The sequence below is a fragment of the Neomonachus schauinslandi genome, chromosome X (assembly GCF_002201575.2).
Source record: "Neomonachus schauinslandi chromosome X, ASM220157v2, whole genome shotgun sequence".
NCBI classification, from domain to species: Eukaryota; Metazoa; Chordata; class Mammalia; order Carnivora; family Phocidae; genus Neomonachus; species Neomonachus schauinslandi.
Window position 1 is genome coordinate 106,539,621 of NC_058419.1, and position 20,060 is coordinate 106,559,680.

At 44.6% G+C, this 20,060-nt stretch overlaps 1 protein-coding gene across 1 annotated transcript in view; it reads right to left on the reverse strand.

Moving 5' to 3' along the window:
• Nucleotides 1–20,060, reverse strand: part of LOC123323388 (transcription factor SPT20 homolog) — an 88,292-nt gene that overhangs the window by 64,094 nt on the left and 4,138 nt on the right. The window contains exon 2 of the mRNA XM_044911625.1: nt 19,167–19,238. Coding sequence (XP_044767560.1) covers nt 19,167–19,238 — 72 coding nt within the window. The remainder of the gene's footprint in view (nt 1–19,166; nt 19,239–20,060) is intronic.

The following is a 20,060-nucleotide window of genomic DNA, read 5'->3' on the forward strand; positions in this document are numbered from 1 at the left end:
AGGCAGTTCCAGAAGGAACTCTACGAATGCTGGCCGCATCGCACAGCTTTCCTCTTGGGCTCAGCCTGGCGCAATGGGGGCAGGGATGCATCCTCAGAGAACCGGGCGTGGCTCCAAGATCCATCAACGGAGTGAACAGAAAATGTACAAGGCGAGGGCGGGGGGTGGAAGCTCTGGCCTCCTTCTTACCTTGGGGACACTAATTCCTGAGCACCAGCAGCACAAGTCTTCTGGAATCTCATGGACTGGAGGACGGGACCTCTTAAAATTCTTTGGCTGAGATGATCCTGGAAATCCCGCCAGGTTGAGTAGGCCGACTGAAGGCATCCGGGCCTGCAGCTGAGGAACTGAGCGCCGCCACGGACAAAGCTTGCCCCCCAGCTGCACACAAGCGGACCCATCTCACACCAGCTCTGCAATTGAGTGTGAGAGATTGTCCTTATGAACAATTCCCAGCGCCCCCTGGCAGACACATTTGGTGTCCTGCCCGATTGACTCAGCCCTCACCAGTCCCACACATGTAGACACTTTTATTTTATTTATTTTTTATTTTTTATCTTTTTAAAGATTGTATTTATTTATTTGAGAGAGCGAGAGAGAGGGAGAGCAAGCATGAGCAAGGGAAGGGCCGAGGGAGAGACAGACTCCCTGCTGAGCATGGAGCCCAACATGGGGCTCCATCCCAGGACCTGGAGATCATGACCTGAGCTGAAGGCAGATGCTTCACCGACTGAGCCACCCAGGTGCTGCAACTGACAGCGTTTTATTGCCAGTGTCTGCAACTCTGCCTGGGGCTTCTCCAGCTACAGAGGGTACTCCCCACAAATCCAGCGTAGGCCAAAAGTTCCAAGGAGCAGCCCTCAACCATTGATAAAAGGGATTTAATGGCAAAATACCCCAGCCTCTCACTGCCAAGTGGGACAATTCAGAGATACGTGTAACACGGTCTCCTAGATGTCCCCAGCAGGACTGTACCCGGTGGCCCATAGTGGCAACCTGCTCACTGACACCGATCACTTAGCCTGTATTGACTGCCTTCCCTTCTCATCTTCCCCCCGCTTCCCTGCTGATGCTTCCTGGCATCACCTCCCACGTAAACCGCTTGCACCTGAATCCTAGACTCGGGGCTCCCAGGGCGACTCAACTTAAAACACTTCCTAATTGTACTTGTGCAAATCACAGCACCCCTTCTCTCAGGAATGACCAGTTGAGACAACTGTTCTGCAGCCTCTCCAATCCCTGACTCATCATCTCACTTTGAGCCTCCTCAGGAAGAGGGGTCTCAGGAAGTGGTTTCCATGCTTTTCCACACCTCTTCACAAGTGGACACCTGATTGCACTGATGAAGCGCTCCTGGGGACCCTGCCTACAACCCAGCCTGATGGCCCACCCTCACTGCCGTCTTGCCAGCCTCTGCCAGCCACTAAGCAGTGGTTCCCAAGGATCCCCTCATCTGAACTGCCTGGGGAGCATGTTGACCATGAACTTCCCTGGGCACTACCAGCCCAATCAGAGGTCTGCAGATGAGGCCCAAGAATCTACATTTTAAACAATTCTCAAAGGATCTTTTACAGTCTGAAGCTTGAGATCTACTGCTCAGATGTGCAAGCAGCAAGCAATCAGCATCATCAATTTGCCCGCACTTAAAAGCTCACCCTTGTTCAGCAAAACCCATAGCACTTAGTGGATAACGTTAAGTGCTTCCTATAATGGTCCGCCCCTTTCACTGTCCCCGTGTGCCCTCCCCATGGTTCTGTGTGCCTTTCCTGCCCTCCCAGCTTCTAACATTGCTTCGCCCATTGTGCAGAGGGCAGATGTGCCTGGGATTTTTGGTTCCCCGGAGTGGAGCTTAGTCAGTGACTGCCAGGTGTGGGCATCTGAAAGCCCAGCTGTGTTGCTTGGATCTGGGACAAACTCTGGGGTGTAACCTACCCTCAAGAGCTCCCCTGAGGCTGGGACTTCACTCAAGATCATCCTTTGCTTATCTTGAAAAAGAAGAACAAAACTGGAGGTATCACAATCCCAGATATCAAGATAAACTACAAAGCTATAGTAATCAAAACAGTATGGTAGTGGCACAAAAATAGACACACAGACCAATGGAACAGGACAGGGAGCCCAGAAATAAAACCATGATTATATGGTCAATTAATCTTCGGCAAGGGAGGCAAGAATACACAATGGGAAAAAGTCTCTTCAACAAATGGTGTTGGGAAAACTGGACAGCAACATGCAAAAGACTGAAACTGGGACACTTTCTCATACCAAACACAAAAATAAATTCAAAATGGATGAAAGACCTAAATGGGAGATCTGAAACCATAAAAATCCTAGAAGGGAGCGCAGACATTAATCTCTCTGACATCAGCCACAGCAACATTTTTCTCGATATGTCTCCTGAGGCAAGGAAAATAAAGGCAAAAATAAACTATTGGGGCTACATCAAAATAAGAAGCTTCTGCACAGCAAAGGAAACAACCAACAAAACTAAACAAACAACAACCTACAGAATGGGAGAAGATATTTGCAAATGGCATATCCGATAAAGGGTTAATATCCAAACTATATAAAGAACTTATATAACTCAACAGAAAAACAATAATCCAATTAAAAAATGGGCAGAAGACATGAACAGACATTTCTCCAAAGAAGACATACAAATGGCCAATAGACACATGAAAAGATGCTCAACATCACTCATCATCAGGGAAATGCAAATCACAACCACAATGAGATATCACCTCACACCTAAAATCAAGAACACAAGAAACAACAGGTGTTGGCGAGGATGTGGAGAAAAAGGAACCCTCTTGCACTCTTGGTGGGAATGCAAACTGGTAGAGCCACTGTGGAAAACAGTATGGCAGTTCCTCAGAAAATAAAAATGGACTTACCCTATGATCCAGTAATTCCACTACTGGGTATTTACCCAAAGAATATAAAACTACTAATTCGAAAAGAAATATGCACTCCTATGTTTATTGCAGCATTACTACAATAGACAAATTCTGGAAACAGCCCAAGTGACCATCAATAGAAGAACAAAGAAGATGTGGTATATATATACAATAGAATATTACTCAGCCATAAAAAAGAATAAAATCCTGCCATTTGCAACAACATAGATGGAGCTAGAGAGTAAAATGCTAAGTGAAACAAGTCAGTCAGAGAAAGACAAATACCATGATTTCATTCATATGTGGAATTTAAGAAACAAAACAAAGAAAGAAAGAAAAAAGAGACAAAAAATAGACTCTTAACTATACAAAACAAACTGATGGTTGTCAGAGGGGAGGTGGGGGGGATGGGGAACCAGGTGATGGGGATTAAGAGTACACTTATCTTGATGAGCAATGAGTAATGTATAGAAGTGTTGAACCACTATATTGTATACCTGAAACTAATATAACACTGTATGTTAACTATACTGGACTTAAATTTTTTTAAAAAGGACCACCTGTTGCTTGGCTTCCTGTCCTTCCCTGACCTGCTCCTGCCACCCCTTCCCAGTGTCCCTGGGAGCTCCTCCTCAAGAAACCACTTACACCTGAATCGTGTTCCCAGGGTCTACCTCTGGGGACATTTACTTACAAATCTATTTTATTCTTTTCCCCTGACTTTTGCTATGCAAGTGAACTTGAAAATAGATAATTACAACACAAATAACATTTCTGCTCAGTATCAACTTGTCCACAAGCCATTTCAGTTATATTTAAAGAAGGTGCCTGCATGCACACAGGTCATGGAAGCTGATGCCCTTCTCCCTCCTCTGCCACTTCTTCTCCCCTCTGGTACGAGCTAAGACTTAATTAGCACTTACTGCATCCCAGAATATTGTTGTAAGCACTGCATGATGGTTACGTCGTTTCATCCTCATGGCAACCCTGTGATATTGGCACCTTTCTCGTTTCCATTTCATGATGAGGAAAGTGAGCACAGAGATAGTAAGTGACTTGCCCGAGGTCACACAACCAGCAAGTGGCAGAACTAGCCATCATTCCAGACGGTCTGGTTCTAATATCTGTGGCTGACCTGGATCTCTCCCTTCGCTGATCACACTGCATTGATCTACGTATATATTTGTTTGGCAGAACTTTGAACTCTCTTGCTCACCATGCACTTCATATGGATAGATCTTGTCTCAACCCCGAAGGTAGTAAGCCCCTTGAGGGTGGGACCAATTTGTCACGTACTTTCAGCTTCCCCCCTAGGCTGGGGTAGACCCTTATATGTACTTTTATATTCATGGATCATGTTATTCACTAACTTCCTCCTGCCCAGTCTTGAGTCCTCTTTCTTTAACCACCTGCTAAGGCTACAGGCCCAGGCTTTCTCTTCTTCCTCCTGGTCCATCACCATCACTGGCCACCACCAGTAGGCTGTCCAACACTTACGTCCTATACAACCAAGCTGTGTGCAGACTGGCCTAACCTCATGACTATGAGCAAAACCTAAGGCTATGTAAGTCCCCTAGTCCTCTGCCCCAAATCAAGATATATTTTGCATACTTCCCTGTGTTGTCTAAGTTGGTAGCTTATAGCCACATGTGGCTATTTAAATTTAAATTAATTAAAATTAGATTAAATCAGGGGCGCCTGGGTGGCTCAGTCGTTAAGCGTCTGCCTTCGGCTCAGGTCGTGATCCCAGGGTCCTGGGATCGAGCCCCGCATCGGGCTCCCTGCTCGGCGGGAAGCCTGCTTCTCCCTCTCCTGCTCCCCCTGCTTGTGTTCCCTCTCTCGCTGTGTCTCTCTCTGTCAAATAAATAAATAAAATCTTTTTAAAAAAATTAGATTAAATCAAAATTTCGTTTCTCCAGTCCCACTAGCCACATTGCAAGTGCTCAGCAGTCACTTGTGGCTAGCTGCTACCGGACTGGGACAGCACGGATAGAGAACATTCCCTTCGCTGCAGAAAGTCCTACTGGAGAGCGAGCGCTCCTTCAGAGGCTAGCATAGCTGATTTTTTTCCTGAACACTAAATAAAAGTATTTCTTTTGACAGCTTCTATAGACTCCCACACATTGCTACTCATATCCCATTCACGCCCACCCTAATTTGCAGGAACGCTAATATGCTGCCTGGGATGCGGGCTGGAGGAAGCAGTGAGGGTAAGCTCCTTCCTGACCCCTCTGGCTCCCAGGGAACGTCGCGGCGCTTGAGTTCTGTGGGCTTCAGCCTTGCTTCTTCATTTGGGGCAACGTTATCGTGTATCAAGCACATCCCATCTTGTTTGGCAGTACCCACCTGCCCCTGAATCCCTGGCCCTCGAAGGACATGGGAATGTGAAGAGTTTTAACACAAAACTATACAACACACTTTTCCCCTCTCCCTGTTGACATATCTAGTTAATTACAGAATGCGGGCCTCGTCTGCACGCAGCTCCAGGGCTACAAACAGATGCAGAAAATTTTTTTCCTACTTTATTTTTTTAAAAGATGTATTTGTTTATTTGAGAGAGAGAGAGAGAGAGATCGTGCAGTGGGGAAAGAGAGGGAGAGGGAGTCTTAAGCAGACTGTGCTGAGCACGGAGCCCTACATGGGGCTCAATCCCAGGATCCTGAGATCACGACCTGAGCTAAAACCAAGAGTCAGTCATTTAACCTTAACTGACTGCACCACCCAGGCACCCCCTCCCCTTTTTTTTTCCGTATTTTAAATGCATTTTCCTCTGATTTACACAGCTGACATTCTTTAAGCGTCTAGATTCTCTCCACCTTTAGGCAGCAAACTCAACAGCAGCAGTGTGGTCTACCCTTCTCTTAAAATCAGTTAAGGTCCTCAACACTTGAATAGTCCATTCCTGTCAATACACCATCTCCAACTGCACCTTCAAAAACTCGCTAATGCTGATCAGGCCCTACTACAGTCAGCTCTTAACTCCCGGGGTTGCGGGGGTGGGGGGTACGAAGTCGAGAGCCAGGGGGCAAACTGGCCCCGCGATTCATGCAGGGCCCCAAGCCCCAGAGAGTGCTTCCTAAGGGCACCAAACAACACTCTAAGGCAAGTTTCACACTCTTTTCTTTTCATCTTCTACCTTATTTCTTTGGATTATCCCTACATCCTCAGTAAATGCTTGTTAAATATTATGAGTTTGTCTTTGCAGAAGGAAAGCAGGAGCTTGTGCCCGTTGCTGGGAGCAAGGCCACAGGGAGCAAAAATCCAAAGACCATGAACCTTGGCAGCCAAAGGGCGGCTGAGGTGCCAATCCCGAGCAGGGTGCATCTGGGTGAGTACATAAGCTTTCAGCGGGGGTCTTTCAGAAATATTTGGAAGAAGGACTCCAGGAGGACTAGAATTGCGATGGTGCAAAGGAAGGGCAGGGCCCTGCAGGAAAGAGACGGCGCACTTAAAAGTGGAACTGGGGGGAATCTGATGGGGAGACCGCGTTCAGCAGGAGGGCAGGGTTAAAAGCAATCGACAAGGTGGTGAGACACCGTGGAGCAGCTGCAGGGGAAGCCGCCTCCACCTAGACCTGAAAGGGGCAAGGGACGGAGAAAGTCACTGAAACTGGCAGAAGCTGTAGTTCTGGGACAGGGCTGCCTGCTGCTGGGGTGGCCTTCACGAGAGGAAAACAGCTGCTGTCCAAGGCAGTCTGGCAGGGAGCAAGCGGGGGGTGGGGGGTACCCCGATGCCTCTCGCTTCCTGCCTCCAATCTCTTGCTGGCATCTGCACTGAGTGGACCCAACCAGAAGCAGCCATTCTCCAGATGAGATCAGGAGGGACAAATGGGGAATGTCCAGCTCAGGAGCTCAAGCTGTCTTCCAAGGGACATTCAAGGTGTCTGGAGACCTTGAAGACATCCGGGTGACACACATACCAGAGCCACTGTCTGCAGCCTGTCTTTGTCTAGCACCTCAGCCTTCCTTCTTCGGGCCCCTTTGCGCTGTGGAACTGCCTTTCTCCCACTTTGTACGGTTCTCCCCCGCCCCACAACATGGATGGCATGTCATCAAGGCCTGGCCAGTTATAACAGCCCATCTCCCCAGCCACTGGAGGTGAGAACATGAATCAAGTAGAGTTAAATGGGATTCTTCCCAGAATTGTATCCTTCTTTTGTTAGTCTGCTTCCTACCTATCATCTGTTTGTCCACCATCTATGGATAGTAGAAGTCAACGAAGCTGGGATGATGTGAGCTTTGCCCTCTCCCCCAACTACATGGAAGAATATCTAGGAGATAAAGAGACCAACACAAAGAGAGACACAGAGCTGAGAGGAGAGAGGGAATGGCAGAGAGCCTTCTGATATAGTTGACGTCTTAGAGCCCTCAAGAACATATCAGTTTGCTGAGCCAATAAACCCCTCTTTTTGCTTAAACTGGCTTGATTTAGATTTCTATTACTTGCACTAGAAATGATGTTAGCATAAAAGCCCTGACTAATAGAAAACACACAGTCAGAGACACACCAACCTACCCTACTCTCTCCACAGAAATCACCCCTCACTTCAGGTCTCGATCTTTATAAATGCATTCACAGAAATCTGTCATCTCATCAGCCTCCACAAAAATGCTAAATCATTGTGTCATTTTAGCATGATGTATATGAAGAGGCAACTTTTAAAAAATGAATCTAGATCAGCACACTATTAAAGATTGTATTATAATTTCTATTTTAATATATTATTTAATAATATTCATAATATATAAGGACAAAGTTTGACTCTTCCCCCATTTAACAAATGGTACGTGCTGCTTAAGTTATTTTAAATTCAGTATGCAAGAAAGAGCATGGCTTAGCTACGAATTCAAAATGACACATCAATATTGTGTTTGGGCCCAAATGTGTATTAATATCTAGACTGAAATTTAACTATGTGTTACCGCCCTCCGAACAGCTTCTATAACCTGGTATTTGGAATTCTTGAATTTTGCACTTAAAAAAATCAATTACTTTATTATTATAATTTTCATGGTTTGTTTCTAAAAGAGGAGACACGAGAACTTTCTGGCTGCTATTTGCAAGTACTTCTCCAGAAATAACACACTGTGGGCTTGGATAATTTTATTCCCAATAAAGGAATAGCCAAATTGGATAAAAATTTCTCCTTTTCACTTTTGTTTAGAAGAACTAGAGATACCCTGATGTATTAAGAAATGATAATATGAATATACCTTATAGGTCTGAGCTCAAAATTGAGAATTATCACTTTTATGTCCCTCATTAATAGATCATTCTATTTTTTTACCATCTGAACCATTTTTAAGTGTATTGTTCAGTAGCTCATTCTATTCTAACTCATATTCTTGATGCCTCCTCTCTTTAACCAATAATCCATTGTGAGGACAAGTTAAACAAGTGAATAAAAATCGTTGAGGGCTGTAAAATGGTGAAAACCACCACCATAAGGTGAAGTAGTCAGCTGGGTGATAAAGCAACCGAGGGGTTGATGTCCCAAACAGGTCCAGCTGATCTCCACAAACTGCGGGGAACACCTAATCCTCATCTAAGGTCTTTACAGTTGAAATTATAACAGACTCCATTATCATTTGAAAAAAAATCACAAACCTCAGAACACTCTCACAAACCTCTGGGCATTCTTAAGTACCAAAACTGAGGTTGGAAATCTTAGATTCGTATCCTGGTTCCACCTCTCACTAACTCTGTGACCCTGAGCAAGTTATTTCCTTTTTCCCTTTCTGATGTTTAGTTTGTGTATAGGTAAATGAAAACTTCAAATATCTACCCAGTGAGCTTGGCCAGACCACAATCCGAGCACACCACGGTCTGATGCAGAGACAGGGAAGAAGATCAACTTGGACTCCGCTGATGTTGCTTCCACTCTGATTTACTATCAAACCAGAAGATGGATAAAAGCCGCCCAAAGGCTACAAGTGATAATGATACAAATCAGTCAACAGACACAGCTGGTCAAAGGGGCCCTAAGAGGCTGAGGAGTTGGCCAAGTCAGAGAAAACAAAAAGCTCTAACTCATTGTATCACTCGGCCGGGGTAGGACCATAGCACAAAAGCAGTGGTTTTCAAAGTGTGGTCCCTGGACCGGCATTTTGGACCTGGGGACTTGTGAGAAATACAAACTCTTGGGCCCTAGCCCAGACCTACTGAACCAGGAACTTTGGGAGCAGGGCCCAGCAATTTGCGTCTTAAGAAGCCCTCCAGGGGATTCTGATGCCTGCTCAAGTGTGAAATCCTGCACTGTAGCATATGAGGCAATTCTTGCACCAGATTCACTTTCCTGTTCTCATTTCTCTCATGGGCCTGTTTACCATGGAGTTACTGTGGGGATAAAATCCCATGTGGACTTGGAAGCGCTCAGTTATCCGCAAAGCGCCCCACAAATATGAAGGATCTGTTTTTCTCGGGAGCAATGCTAGACAGACAATTTAACTGGATCTGCCCAGACCCTGAGTGATCGGCCCCACGAATGGGCCCAGGGTTGGACTATCCCTTTCCCTGTGGTCTCTGGCGATCACCTGCATTTTTGTCTGTAAAGGAGGAAGAGATAGGATGTCAAGAGCCTGCTAACCCAGCCCATCTGCCTGGGGACCTAGCTCCAGGAATATCTTCCCGGCTCACCGTGAGCAGCACTGTCCAACAGAACTTTCTCTGGTGACAGAGAGGTTCTGTAATGTGCACTAACCCGCACTGTCCCATACAGCAGCCGCTAGCCGCATGTGGCATTCGACAACATGGCCAGTGCAACTGGGGAATTGCATTTTACTTTTTATTTTATTTTAATTAATTTAAATTTGAATAGCTGCATATGAGACATAGTTTAAAAAATTATTTATTGTTTACCTGAAATTCAAATTTAATTGGGTGTCCCATCTTTTTATTTGCTAAATCTGGCAACCCTACTTTACAGATTCTCAGTGCACTGACCTTGACTTCTCCAATGGAAAGTTTGATTAAAAGGTTCTCTACCCATGACCAGAGGAAACAGACTTGACCTTATACCGGCCAGAAAGGGCACCTGGCTATGTTCTTTTTCTGAAGACAATTTTCAGAGAAATAATGGCTGAGAAAATCAATATAACTGATGACTAAAAAGACAAACTTGTACTATCATACATACACTCATTTCTCTGCAACTGAATCCATCTTCCATAGACAGCTTCTGATGGGAAATGGGAAGCAGTAGTCCAGAGAGCCTAATTTAGTCAAGGACTATTCTGGACTCGGGGCATGGTTCCAGGTACTAGGACTATAGCAGGGAGAAATGGTGTCTGTGGGTCATGCTACTGATTTTAAGGCAAACCCTACCCCTTTTTAATTACTCAATCCTTTAATCGCCTCAGTGAATGACTACCATATTAAAGTCATCATGGGAATTGAAAAACATAAGATCCAGAGTCTGTCCTTATGACTATACTTAAGCTTTGCTTCAAAAACACATCAAAAAAAATATAGCAACTAGAATACTGCCAGTTCTCAGGAAGACTGGATAATATTTTCCCCACAACCCTATAATTTCAAGATGTGAACAAATAGAGATGCCTTTATATCTCCATTCACTCTGGCCCTCACTCTCTGCCATAACTATCTTTGGCATCTTGAGGTCTCCAAGCTCATTCTTGATATAATAACATAGTATTTTACAGTTACTGATTAAGGAGATATTTGATAACACCATTTTTAACTAGAGGAAGGGATTTTGAAACTGGCACTCCCTCCCCAGGAATAGCAAAGAAAACACAACATGGTATTTTTATGAAGTAAATGGTGTTCCAGAAGGCAGGTTGATTCTTGTAAAAGCCAGGCCCTCCTGTTTCCAAGAATGTCCAGGTCAAAGAGTAATGATCATAGCTTTTCTCCTTCAGAAGGTTTTAATGTAACAAACAGCCAGCAGGTTTAAAAACGAATCTTAATAGCATTGTATCTCCACCATCACTTTTGGTATTTTCCTGTTTTCTCTATTGCTTAAAATACTCATGTGGATATATATTTAGCTTTGGAGATCTGGAGACTTGGGACCCAGTGCGTCTCTAGCAAGAGATTATTAGTTGATGAACTGCTCTCCTCTGCTTCCTCCCCCCTCCCACAGGGTCCTTCTCTGTCTTTACTACCCATTTCACTAAGATAAAGGTATTAAGACTGGGAGACAATTGGCATTCTGCCCAGAGAACCCACATTTTTGAAGGGTCTCCTCCAAAAATAGTTCAGATTTAAATTTGGAAATAGGGCACTCATCCTGGAGGACTGCCATGTAATCAGTACACAGACTGTGGTTTTCAAAGTGTGGGTGGTCCCTGGCCCAGAAGCAGCCAAGCATCTGAGAACTTTTTAGAAATGCTAATTCTCAGGGCTCACTCATGCAGACCGACCTGGATGACATCAGTTACCTTGAGTATTCTATCCTTACTCTATCCTTTTTTTCTTTTTTAATCTTTCATGCTTCTCTTTCTTCAGAAAGAGCACCCCCTTCTCACGGGCATATTCAGGCCTTTCCTCAGAGTACAGCAGTGTTCTCAAACTGTGGTCTCAGGACCAGAAGAAGCATCAGCCTCAGCTGGGAACTTGTTAGAGATGCCCATTCTCAGGCCCCATCCACCCAGATCTACCGAATCAGAACTTCAGAGGGTGGGGCTCAGCCATCTGTGTTTTAACAAGGCCCCCAGTGATTCTGGGTGCACACCAAAGTTTGAGAAACAATGAAGTAAGAGTATTCCCGGCTATTGAGCCTATTCTGTGACTTGGAGGCTTGCCCAAAAAGCCCTCTGATTTTATTCTCATGGGATTTTATTCCTTTGTCAGTCTGCCTTATCCTCAAAAAAGCAGTAAAAATTGCAACTGTCATTCACAGTATTATCTGTAGATATAAACCTATGTTTCTCGGGAGGATTCGAGGAAGGGTGTCTCAGCAGGCTTTGTGGGATCTGTGTGATGAGAAGGCAAGCATGGAGAGCCATGGATTTGAAGATGCCTCCTTTCCCCCTTGATGTAGGTAGATGAGTGGGGTTTTTTTTAATCAAGTTGATAGAACAGTTTGCCAAGATTTGGATCTACTGGAGCATAAAAACCCATTTTTATAGGCCACCCATTGTAGTCCATCACTGGGAAGACATTTAAATGTCATTCACAATCTTTAACTTAGAAGGTTACTGCTAATTTAGCTTCTCAATCGATTTATACTATGGATGCAGGTCTAGGGGTATATTTCAAGTACGATGGGTATTAAAGTAAGGTTTAATCCAGTTTCTCCCCCTCCAATTCCTCCTTCACATTCCTGCCAGACCAACTGTGCTAAACCACAGCTCAGGTCACAGCACTTTTCCTCCAATGGTGGCTCCCCAGTATTAACCAAATTAACTTCGCATTTCTCACCTGGCATTTCAGACTGAAACTGGAGATATTAGATTGAACCATATGAAACTGCCAATTTAATTGGGCAAAAATGGTCACATATCAGCAATTTCATACGGTTCACTCTAATGTTATCAATTTCATATTTACTTTGTTAACATACTCAATAACCTTTTTCTTTTTCCTATTTTAAGATTTAAACTTCTTGGAATTTTAATGCTTAATCTTAAAACTGCCAGCCCAACCACTGGTGAAAAATCTCAGAAAGATAAAGAGAAAATGTTGCCTTCCAACAGGTGCAGAGAAGCAGTATCATGTCATGAAATTATAACTGGGAGCATTTACTCAAGTATCTCTCCCACTCTCCTGGCCGGTATGGAGGTTTGAGTGAAAGGCCATGATCCTGTTTTGTTTTCTGGTATAAAACGATCCTTTAAGGTGTTATTTGTAAGGAGACGTATCTCTTAAGATACCTGAATATCAACATTTGTTGCTATATCTTGTAAAATAGAACCTGTAACGCCTAAAGGTCTGAAACTATGGTCGTCTTACTTAATAATGTATCACTCTGCTAATAATAATACTTAAGTTGTCAATTCTGTTTCCCAGAAAGTGACAAATTTATCTGTCAGATTTCTTTGTTAAGTGGAAGAAGAGCTTTGGAATTTCTTTCTCTCCCTTCAGGCAAGAAAGTGTTATAAATCTGCCCTCTGTTGGATTCCTTATTCAAACAGTGGAGTCTTTGTTTTATTTAAATTACCAAGAAGATCCAGGATATGGAGCCAATCCATCATTCCAGCCTTATCCTTCACTACCCCTCTGCCCATACACCATGCTATAAATATACAGCGCCCTCTCTGCACACATCATCCTCCAGCGTTCCTCTGCTAAGAACACGTCTTCCCTCACCCATCTCAACCTATCAAAATCCAAGCCAAGATCCACTCAAAGATCATCTCATTTGTGAGGTCTTCCCTAGTTCCTTCCGAAAAGATTTCATCTTTAACGATACTTGCCATAGTCTCCTTGATTTATAGTCATTTGTGTATTTCCCTTCTCTCTGAGTAGACTTTTTTCCAGTTTTATTGAGATATAATCGACATATACCATTGTATTCATTCTAGGTGTACAACACAATAATTTGACATATGTATATATTGCGACATGATTACTGCAATAAATTTAGTTAACTTCTATCACCTCATGTAGTTACCAACTGTTTTCCCGGAATAAGCTTTAATTTTACTGAAGACGGAGAGTGTGCCTTACTCCTCTTCCGAAGTATCAAGCAAAAGGCCTTGCAATGTAAGCATGCTCTCAATATTTAAAAGATGACATTGAAGAAGTCTTCTACAACCAGTATCAAGGGATATCTTGATCTAATTGACCCCTAAAACCAACCATTCTTCTTCCCCATAGTGGGAAGTCAACTCCCCTGCATACGTTGAAGATTCTAGGGCCTGATTCATCACTATAACGTAATAATCCTAGGTGATTTCGGTATCCTTACAGATAGATGAGCCTTCCAATAGTCTGGCCCCTGGGCTCCTTGACCTCCTCTTCCAGTGATTGTGTTCACCACCCCCATGGTTTTATACCCTAGACGTCATCATTCCTGAGAACCACAAGCCTCCAGAATCTCAATTTCAAATGCCACACTCTCCAAACAACACCAAAAAAAAAAAATAATTTCAAAATAACTGTTTTCTCAGAGTATCAGGAAGATGCATAGCCCCAGATAACACTTCTTAAAAATCACCCCCTTCCCCCTCCACCTCTGGCACAGAATCTCCAACACTTCCCTAAAGAGCTGTTTACAGCCCAAGAGTAAGCCTCCTGGGTGGGGGAGGGGCGTGAGGGGCTTTGTTTTGAAGCTATTTTTGCTCCCACTTAACACAACTCTGAGGGAACATCACTTTTCCCTATCAAAGAATGCACCCCAGAGCGATAATAGGAGTGGAGGGCGAAGGCTTCCCGAGCTGCCCCCACCTTCGCCACTGACTTCTTGCTCAAGTCTTAAACTCTTCAGAAAACTCACCCCAAACAGTCCTTCGAAAAATGTCCCACCAGCTGTAGACCTCTGCCCTTTCCCATTGGAAATTGGGAGGGTGAAGCCAGAGATTTTAGATGGAGACAATGAAAGAAGGCTGGGAAGCTGTGTGGTTGTGTGCGTGTGCACGCGTGCATGCAACAGGACTCTTTCTGTTGTCCCAGAGCTGCTGAAGCCCAAAGCTGGAGACAGAAAGCATCAGGGGCTCCCACATCCTGAAGAAGGGCTCCAACCTTCCAACCCAGCAGACGCATACTCTCAGAGAAAAGTACTGAGAAATGGCACCGCTGGCCCTATTACAGCTCAGACTGTTCCCTTCGGGCCACCACCCACCATGATATGTCCACACGAAAGGACCGGAGAGGGGAGGGAGCGGAGCTGAGTGTTCCTGGTGAGAGGCTGCTTTCTCCTGGGGCAGAATGGGAACGGGAAGAGGAGATACACCGGTGCCCTCCTGCTCCCCCAAACCGAGAGACATGGAAGGGAGAGAGCTGCTCGAGGACAGTGGGGAGGTCTGCATGCCAGGAAAGTTGGCACCCAGTTTCCTGCCTGGACCCTCGGCGAGCTGCACAGATCCGCAGGCCCACCCTGCGGCCCTGGGAGCTGTGGGTGAGGAAATTCTTGCCCGGGCTTAATAGCTCAGTGGTGTGTTGTGCGTGAACCTGGAGTCTGGTGCCCCCTTGTGGCCAAGAGATATCTGAACGTGAGAAGCTCAAAAAGTACTAAGGCGTTAATGTGCCTGGAAAGAAAATGGCAACATCATCGCAACCGTGGGAGTTGGAAAAAGGACCTTAGGAGTTCCCAAGGCTCCATATGGAGGACCACAGGGCTTACTTAGAGGGCCTGTCCAGGAGATAGGAGACAGAACCGGGAGAAGGGCATGGGAGTCAGCAAGCATAGCTGCCCTTCGCTGAGGGAGGCCCCAGGGAAGGAGGAGCCCAGATGAAAAACAGAACAGCCCCTGTGCGGAGACCCTCGCCCCCGCCGCCCTGCAGGGCACCTCACTAGATCACAGCATTAGAGTCGGAAGAGGACCATATCCGCAGAAGTCCTCTGTCTCCCAGAGGATGTAATATTGAAATTGTACTTGGGATTGGTCAGCTTTACCAACCAAGGTCACCCTGACAGTTATGCCCAAGAATGGGAAGAGGCTTGGTGCCACGTGGTTGAAAGCAGTGACTGGAAAAAATAAGTTTCATGTACACAGTCCACCACTGAGTTGAGACCTGTCAACACATCAGTTACATGTACCCAGGCACGGTCATGGATTTGGAAGGAGACAGAAATATCAACTGTGCCACTTAATACCTTTATTGCCTCAGGCCAGTCCTATCTGACCGTCAGTTTCTTCAGTCCAAAGAAGACCATAATACCTAACGGGCAAGGTTATTTAGAGGCAGTGTATATAAATGAATAGAAGCTGCTATTTATTTATGTATTTGTTTATGATTATATGGAGGCGTTCATTGCCAGCTTCTTTTGACAAAAGATTTGAAGTAGTCTATGACAAAAGACAAGTAAAAAGAACTAAAATAGGAATTAAAAATTTAGGGACGCCTGGGTGGCTTAGTCGTTAGGCGTCTGCCTTCGGCTCAGGTCCATGATCCCATGGTCGGGAAGCCTGCTTCTCCCTCTCCCACTCCCCCTGCTTGTGTTCCCTCTCGCTGTGTCTCTCTCTGTCAAAAAATAAATAAAATCTTTAAAAAATAATAAAAAAAATTTTTAAAGAAATTAAAAATTTAAAAAGAGCAAGGAATGCTGAAGTGCTAACCATAAATGTAAATATGGTGATTTCAGTTTCAAATTTGGTTTTGAGTTTCCTGTCAGCTGAGGTGTAAAGGGAAACCTGACAACGTGTACAACTCCAGTTACCAGAAAGAAAGAGGAACACTGCCTTCTCAGGGAAGACAAGCTCTTCTGGGCTCCAAATTTCAAAAGCAAAGTCTCAGGAGGAGTTTTTCTGCATTGGCTTGTAAATTTCCCGAAACCTTGACCATTCTTTACGGTGGGTTTCCAAGTGTCCCGAACTAGTAATATAGTAACTGGGACTGGGACAAATTTACCGCAAGTTACCTACTCAGATTTCTACACTTCACATCTTACCCTTCATTTCTTCAAATGCTTTCAGATGAGCTCTTCCTTAATACGTCCATTGTAAGATCACCCAAAGGACATTTAGGCTCATCACTTCCACCCGCAAGATGTTTTCATTTGTAACTCAGGCAGAAGCTTTAGGCTGATGACAAATTAAAGCAAAAGCATAGAGGTATTTTTAGATGAAACAGCTAAATTCAAAAGACTTCTCTTTCCAGAAGCAATTCAGGCCTATAAAGGCCACACAGCTCTCCCTTTAAGGCCAAGGTCACCTTTCAGGGCTATTAGCACATGAAGTAAACAGCCTTTGCAAAACAGTACTACAGGGGAGCTTTCCCACCCAAACCCCAGAGGCACCTCAACTAATCTGCATATGCTAACGCCAGTTACCAGGAAGATGCCAAAATAAGCTCCTGTCCTCCCTCACCTTTACTTTAATCCCCACATAGGTTTTGCTTTTACCATATGGTAATTATTTCCAAATCACAAGTGCAAACACTCACTCTGATTGGAAAATTAGCAGATTTCAAACTCAGGTAATTTGTCCCTAATGAGGAACTTGTTGAACTGAATTTGACAATTAACTCGCACACCCTTTGCTGCCTGCAGCCCTGGGAGTACAGCAGGAAAGAAGGGCAAGCCGAGGGACAAGCCTGGCAGGACTTTGGCACAAGATGGTTGGGATGGGACAAGGTATGTAATAGGGCTGTGGGAACATCAGGAACTTGACTGTTCAAATGGATATATATAGCCAATTACAAACATACGCCAAAATACAATGATACGGTGAGTCTCCGTGTACCCAACACCGCAGCTCCCACAATTACCAACTCAGGGTTGCTCTGGCTTCATGTGGATTGAGGACCAAGAGACCAAGAAAATGGACCGGGAAGAGGAGTGAAAGAGCAGGAGGTGGGTCTCTCGAATTCCCGCAGGTTCCAAGCTCCTTGGGGGCAGAGGTGGGATAGGTGAGTGAAAATTAACTACTGGGATGGTTTCCGCCCTCCTCATTAGCATTTGGAATGTGGCAGGGCAGGGCCTGGGAAAGAGCTGACCCTTGTTTTCCAGTCTCTACTACTCTCCCTACCCCATGGCTGGGGCCACTTGCTCTCGACTCTGCAGCTGCAGGCCCAGGTGACCAGAAGCGAGGATTTCTGGGAGCTCTGGCTTAGCACACAGAATCAGCATGATCACTCCCACTCCCAACTGTGCGCTCTGTTGATTGGCCCCTGCCTTTTCTCAAGCACGGTTACCCACTTCATGCCTCAGGCTCTGTCTCTAAGATCTCCTTTGCTGCTTGTCCCTCTAGAACTGCCCTGTTCAACACAATAGCCACATGTAGCAACTGACCACTTGAAACATGGCTAGTGAGACTGAGGAACTAATTTTTTTTAACTAACTTAAATTTAAAAACTGGTACTCGATTCAATTACTGGAAAACTGTATTTTCAACTAGAGATTTTATAAGAACCTAAGTACGGATCAAGTGTTTCTGATGAAAATCTAGCATCTGAATCAGGCTGTAACTGTCTGAACTTTGAAGATTTAGTAAAAATAAAAAAATGTAAAATATCTCAGTAAGGATATAAGGGGTACCTAGCTGTCTCAGTGGAGCAAGCGACTCTTGATCTTGGGGTTGTGAGTTTGAGGCCCACATTAGGTGTAGAGATTACTTAAAAATAAAATCTTTAGGGCGCCTGGGTGGCTCAGTCCGTTAAGCATCTGCCTTCAGCTCAGGTCATGATCCCAGAATCCCTGGATCAAGCCCCACATCCAGCTCCCTGTTAGCGGAGAGTCGGCTTCTCCCTCTTCCTCTCCCCCACTCATGCTTACTCACTCTCTCTCTCAAATAAAATCTTTAAAAAATAAATAAAATCTTTTTTGAAAATATTGATTACATGTAGAAATGATAATCTTTTGAATATACTGGGTAAAATTATTAAGGGTAATTTCTCCTGTTCTTATTTACTTAATAAAATGTGACTACTAGAAATTTTAAATTATATATGAGGCCCACATTATATTTCGATTGGACAGCAGTGACCTAGAACCAGACTCCTCTCTGCACTTCCAAGTACCCTTAAAAAAAATACAATTCTGTTGCCAAACTCCTGCCTGTAACAAAGGCTCCAGTTGCCAGATATGTCCTGCTATACTGGCCCCACCTAATTTTCCTAGATGATCATCTCCTGCACCATCTTCTCTGCTCCCTGTTAGAACATTCTAGAGCCACCTACTTTCACACAACCACGGCATATTGGTCAGCCATCAAGTCATGAACACAAAGACTGAATGGATCTAATTTCAGACTAAGATGATGAATTTGACCTGCGGTGGGGAAGAGCCTCCAGGTTCTCAAGATACTAAAATGAAAGTAAAGTTTATTCACGAAACATAGCCAGTTGATATCCTCCAAAGGAACCTTCCAAGAGGTAAGCACTTTGGTACGGATATTACAAGGAAATATACAAAGACCACCAAATGGTGATATGACACAAAGCTGAATTTATTTGCTTGCCTAGGAGGGAAGCATCACATCACTCCACCACAAGTTAAGTTGCTGTCTCCCTGCAGTACAGTTGAACCTTGAACACCACCAGTTTGAGCTGCATGGGCCCACTTAGATGCAGATTATACTTGATATATATGTCACAGACCTATAAATGTATTTTCTCTTCCCAATAATTTCCATAATAGTTTCCTTTCTCTAGCTTACTTTATCATAAGAATACAGTATATAATACACATAACAGACAACATACCTGTTAGCTGACGGTTTAAGTGATCGGTAAGACTTCCGGTCAGCAGTAGGCTATTAGGAGCTAAATTTTTGGCTAGGCAACAGACATAACACAGATTGCTGACTTCATGGGGAGTCGGCGCCCCTAACCCCACATTGTTCAACGGTCACCAGTACCAAGAGGGCAAAAGGAAAGAAGTACATCAGATCAGGTGGGATTCTGGGTGCAGGTGTCTGGTTGGTTCCCAAGGCCAAGCGGAAACTCTTCTTAGCAAGTGGTCATCACGCTGGTTCACTTCTTAAAAGTGCAGGCACCATACACGGAGATGTCCAGGATGGGTAACCTAAAGCCCTACCGGGCTCCGCGTCACTCACGTGGCACGTCTGACCCGTGGGTTGGCCGAAATCTTCCCTTAGCAGGGCCAGGACAGCACGTTAGTACAGCGGGGTTGATCAAGTAGGAACCGCCGGTTACCTGCCTCTGCTCATCTCTTAAAGTGGAACTGCCAGACCTCATTTCCCTTTCCTGTCAGGGCCAAAGGCAGGGAAGCATGCATGTGTACATAGAAAAACAAATTTTAGGGAGACAGGTTGCCCTTTAAAAACTGTAATGCAACAAAATATCAGAAGCTCTCAAAGAAATCCTTGCACAGCAACGTTCCTAGCAACAGCATTCACAATGGCCAAAAGGTGGAAGCAAGCTAAATGTCCATCGATGGATGACAGATAGACAAAACGAGGTATATGCACACCAGGGAATACTATTCAGCCGAAGAAGAAGAACGAACAAAGCCCGATGCGTGTTACACCACACACGAACCTCGAACACATTATGCCAAGTGAGAGAGGCCAGACATGAAAGGTCACATGCTATCTGATCCCATCATCAGCAGATATCTAGAATAGGGAAGTCCGC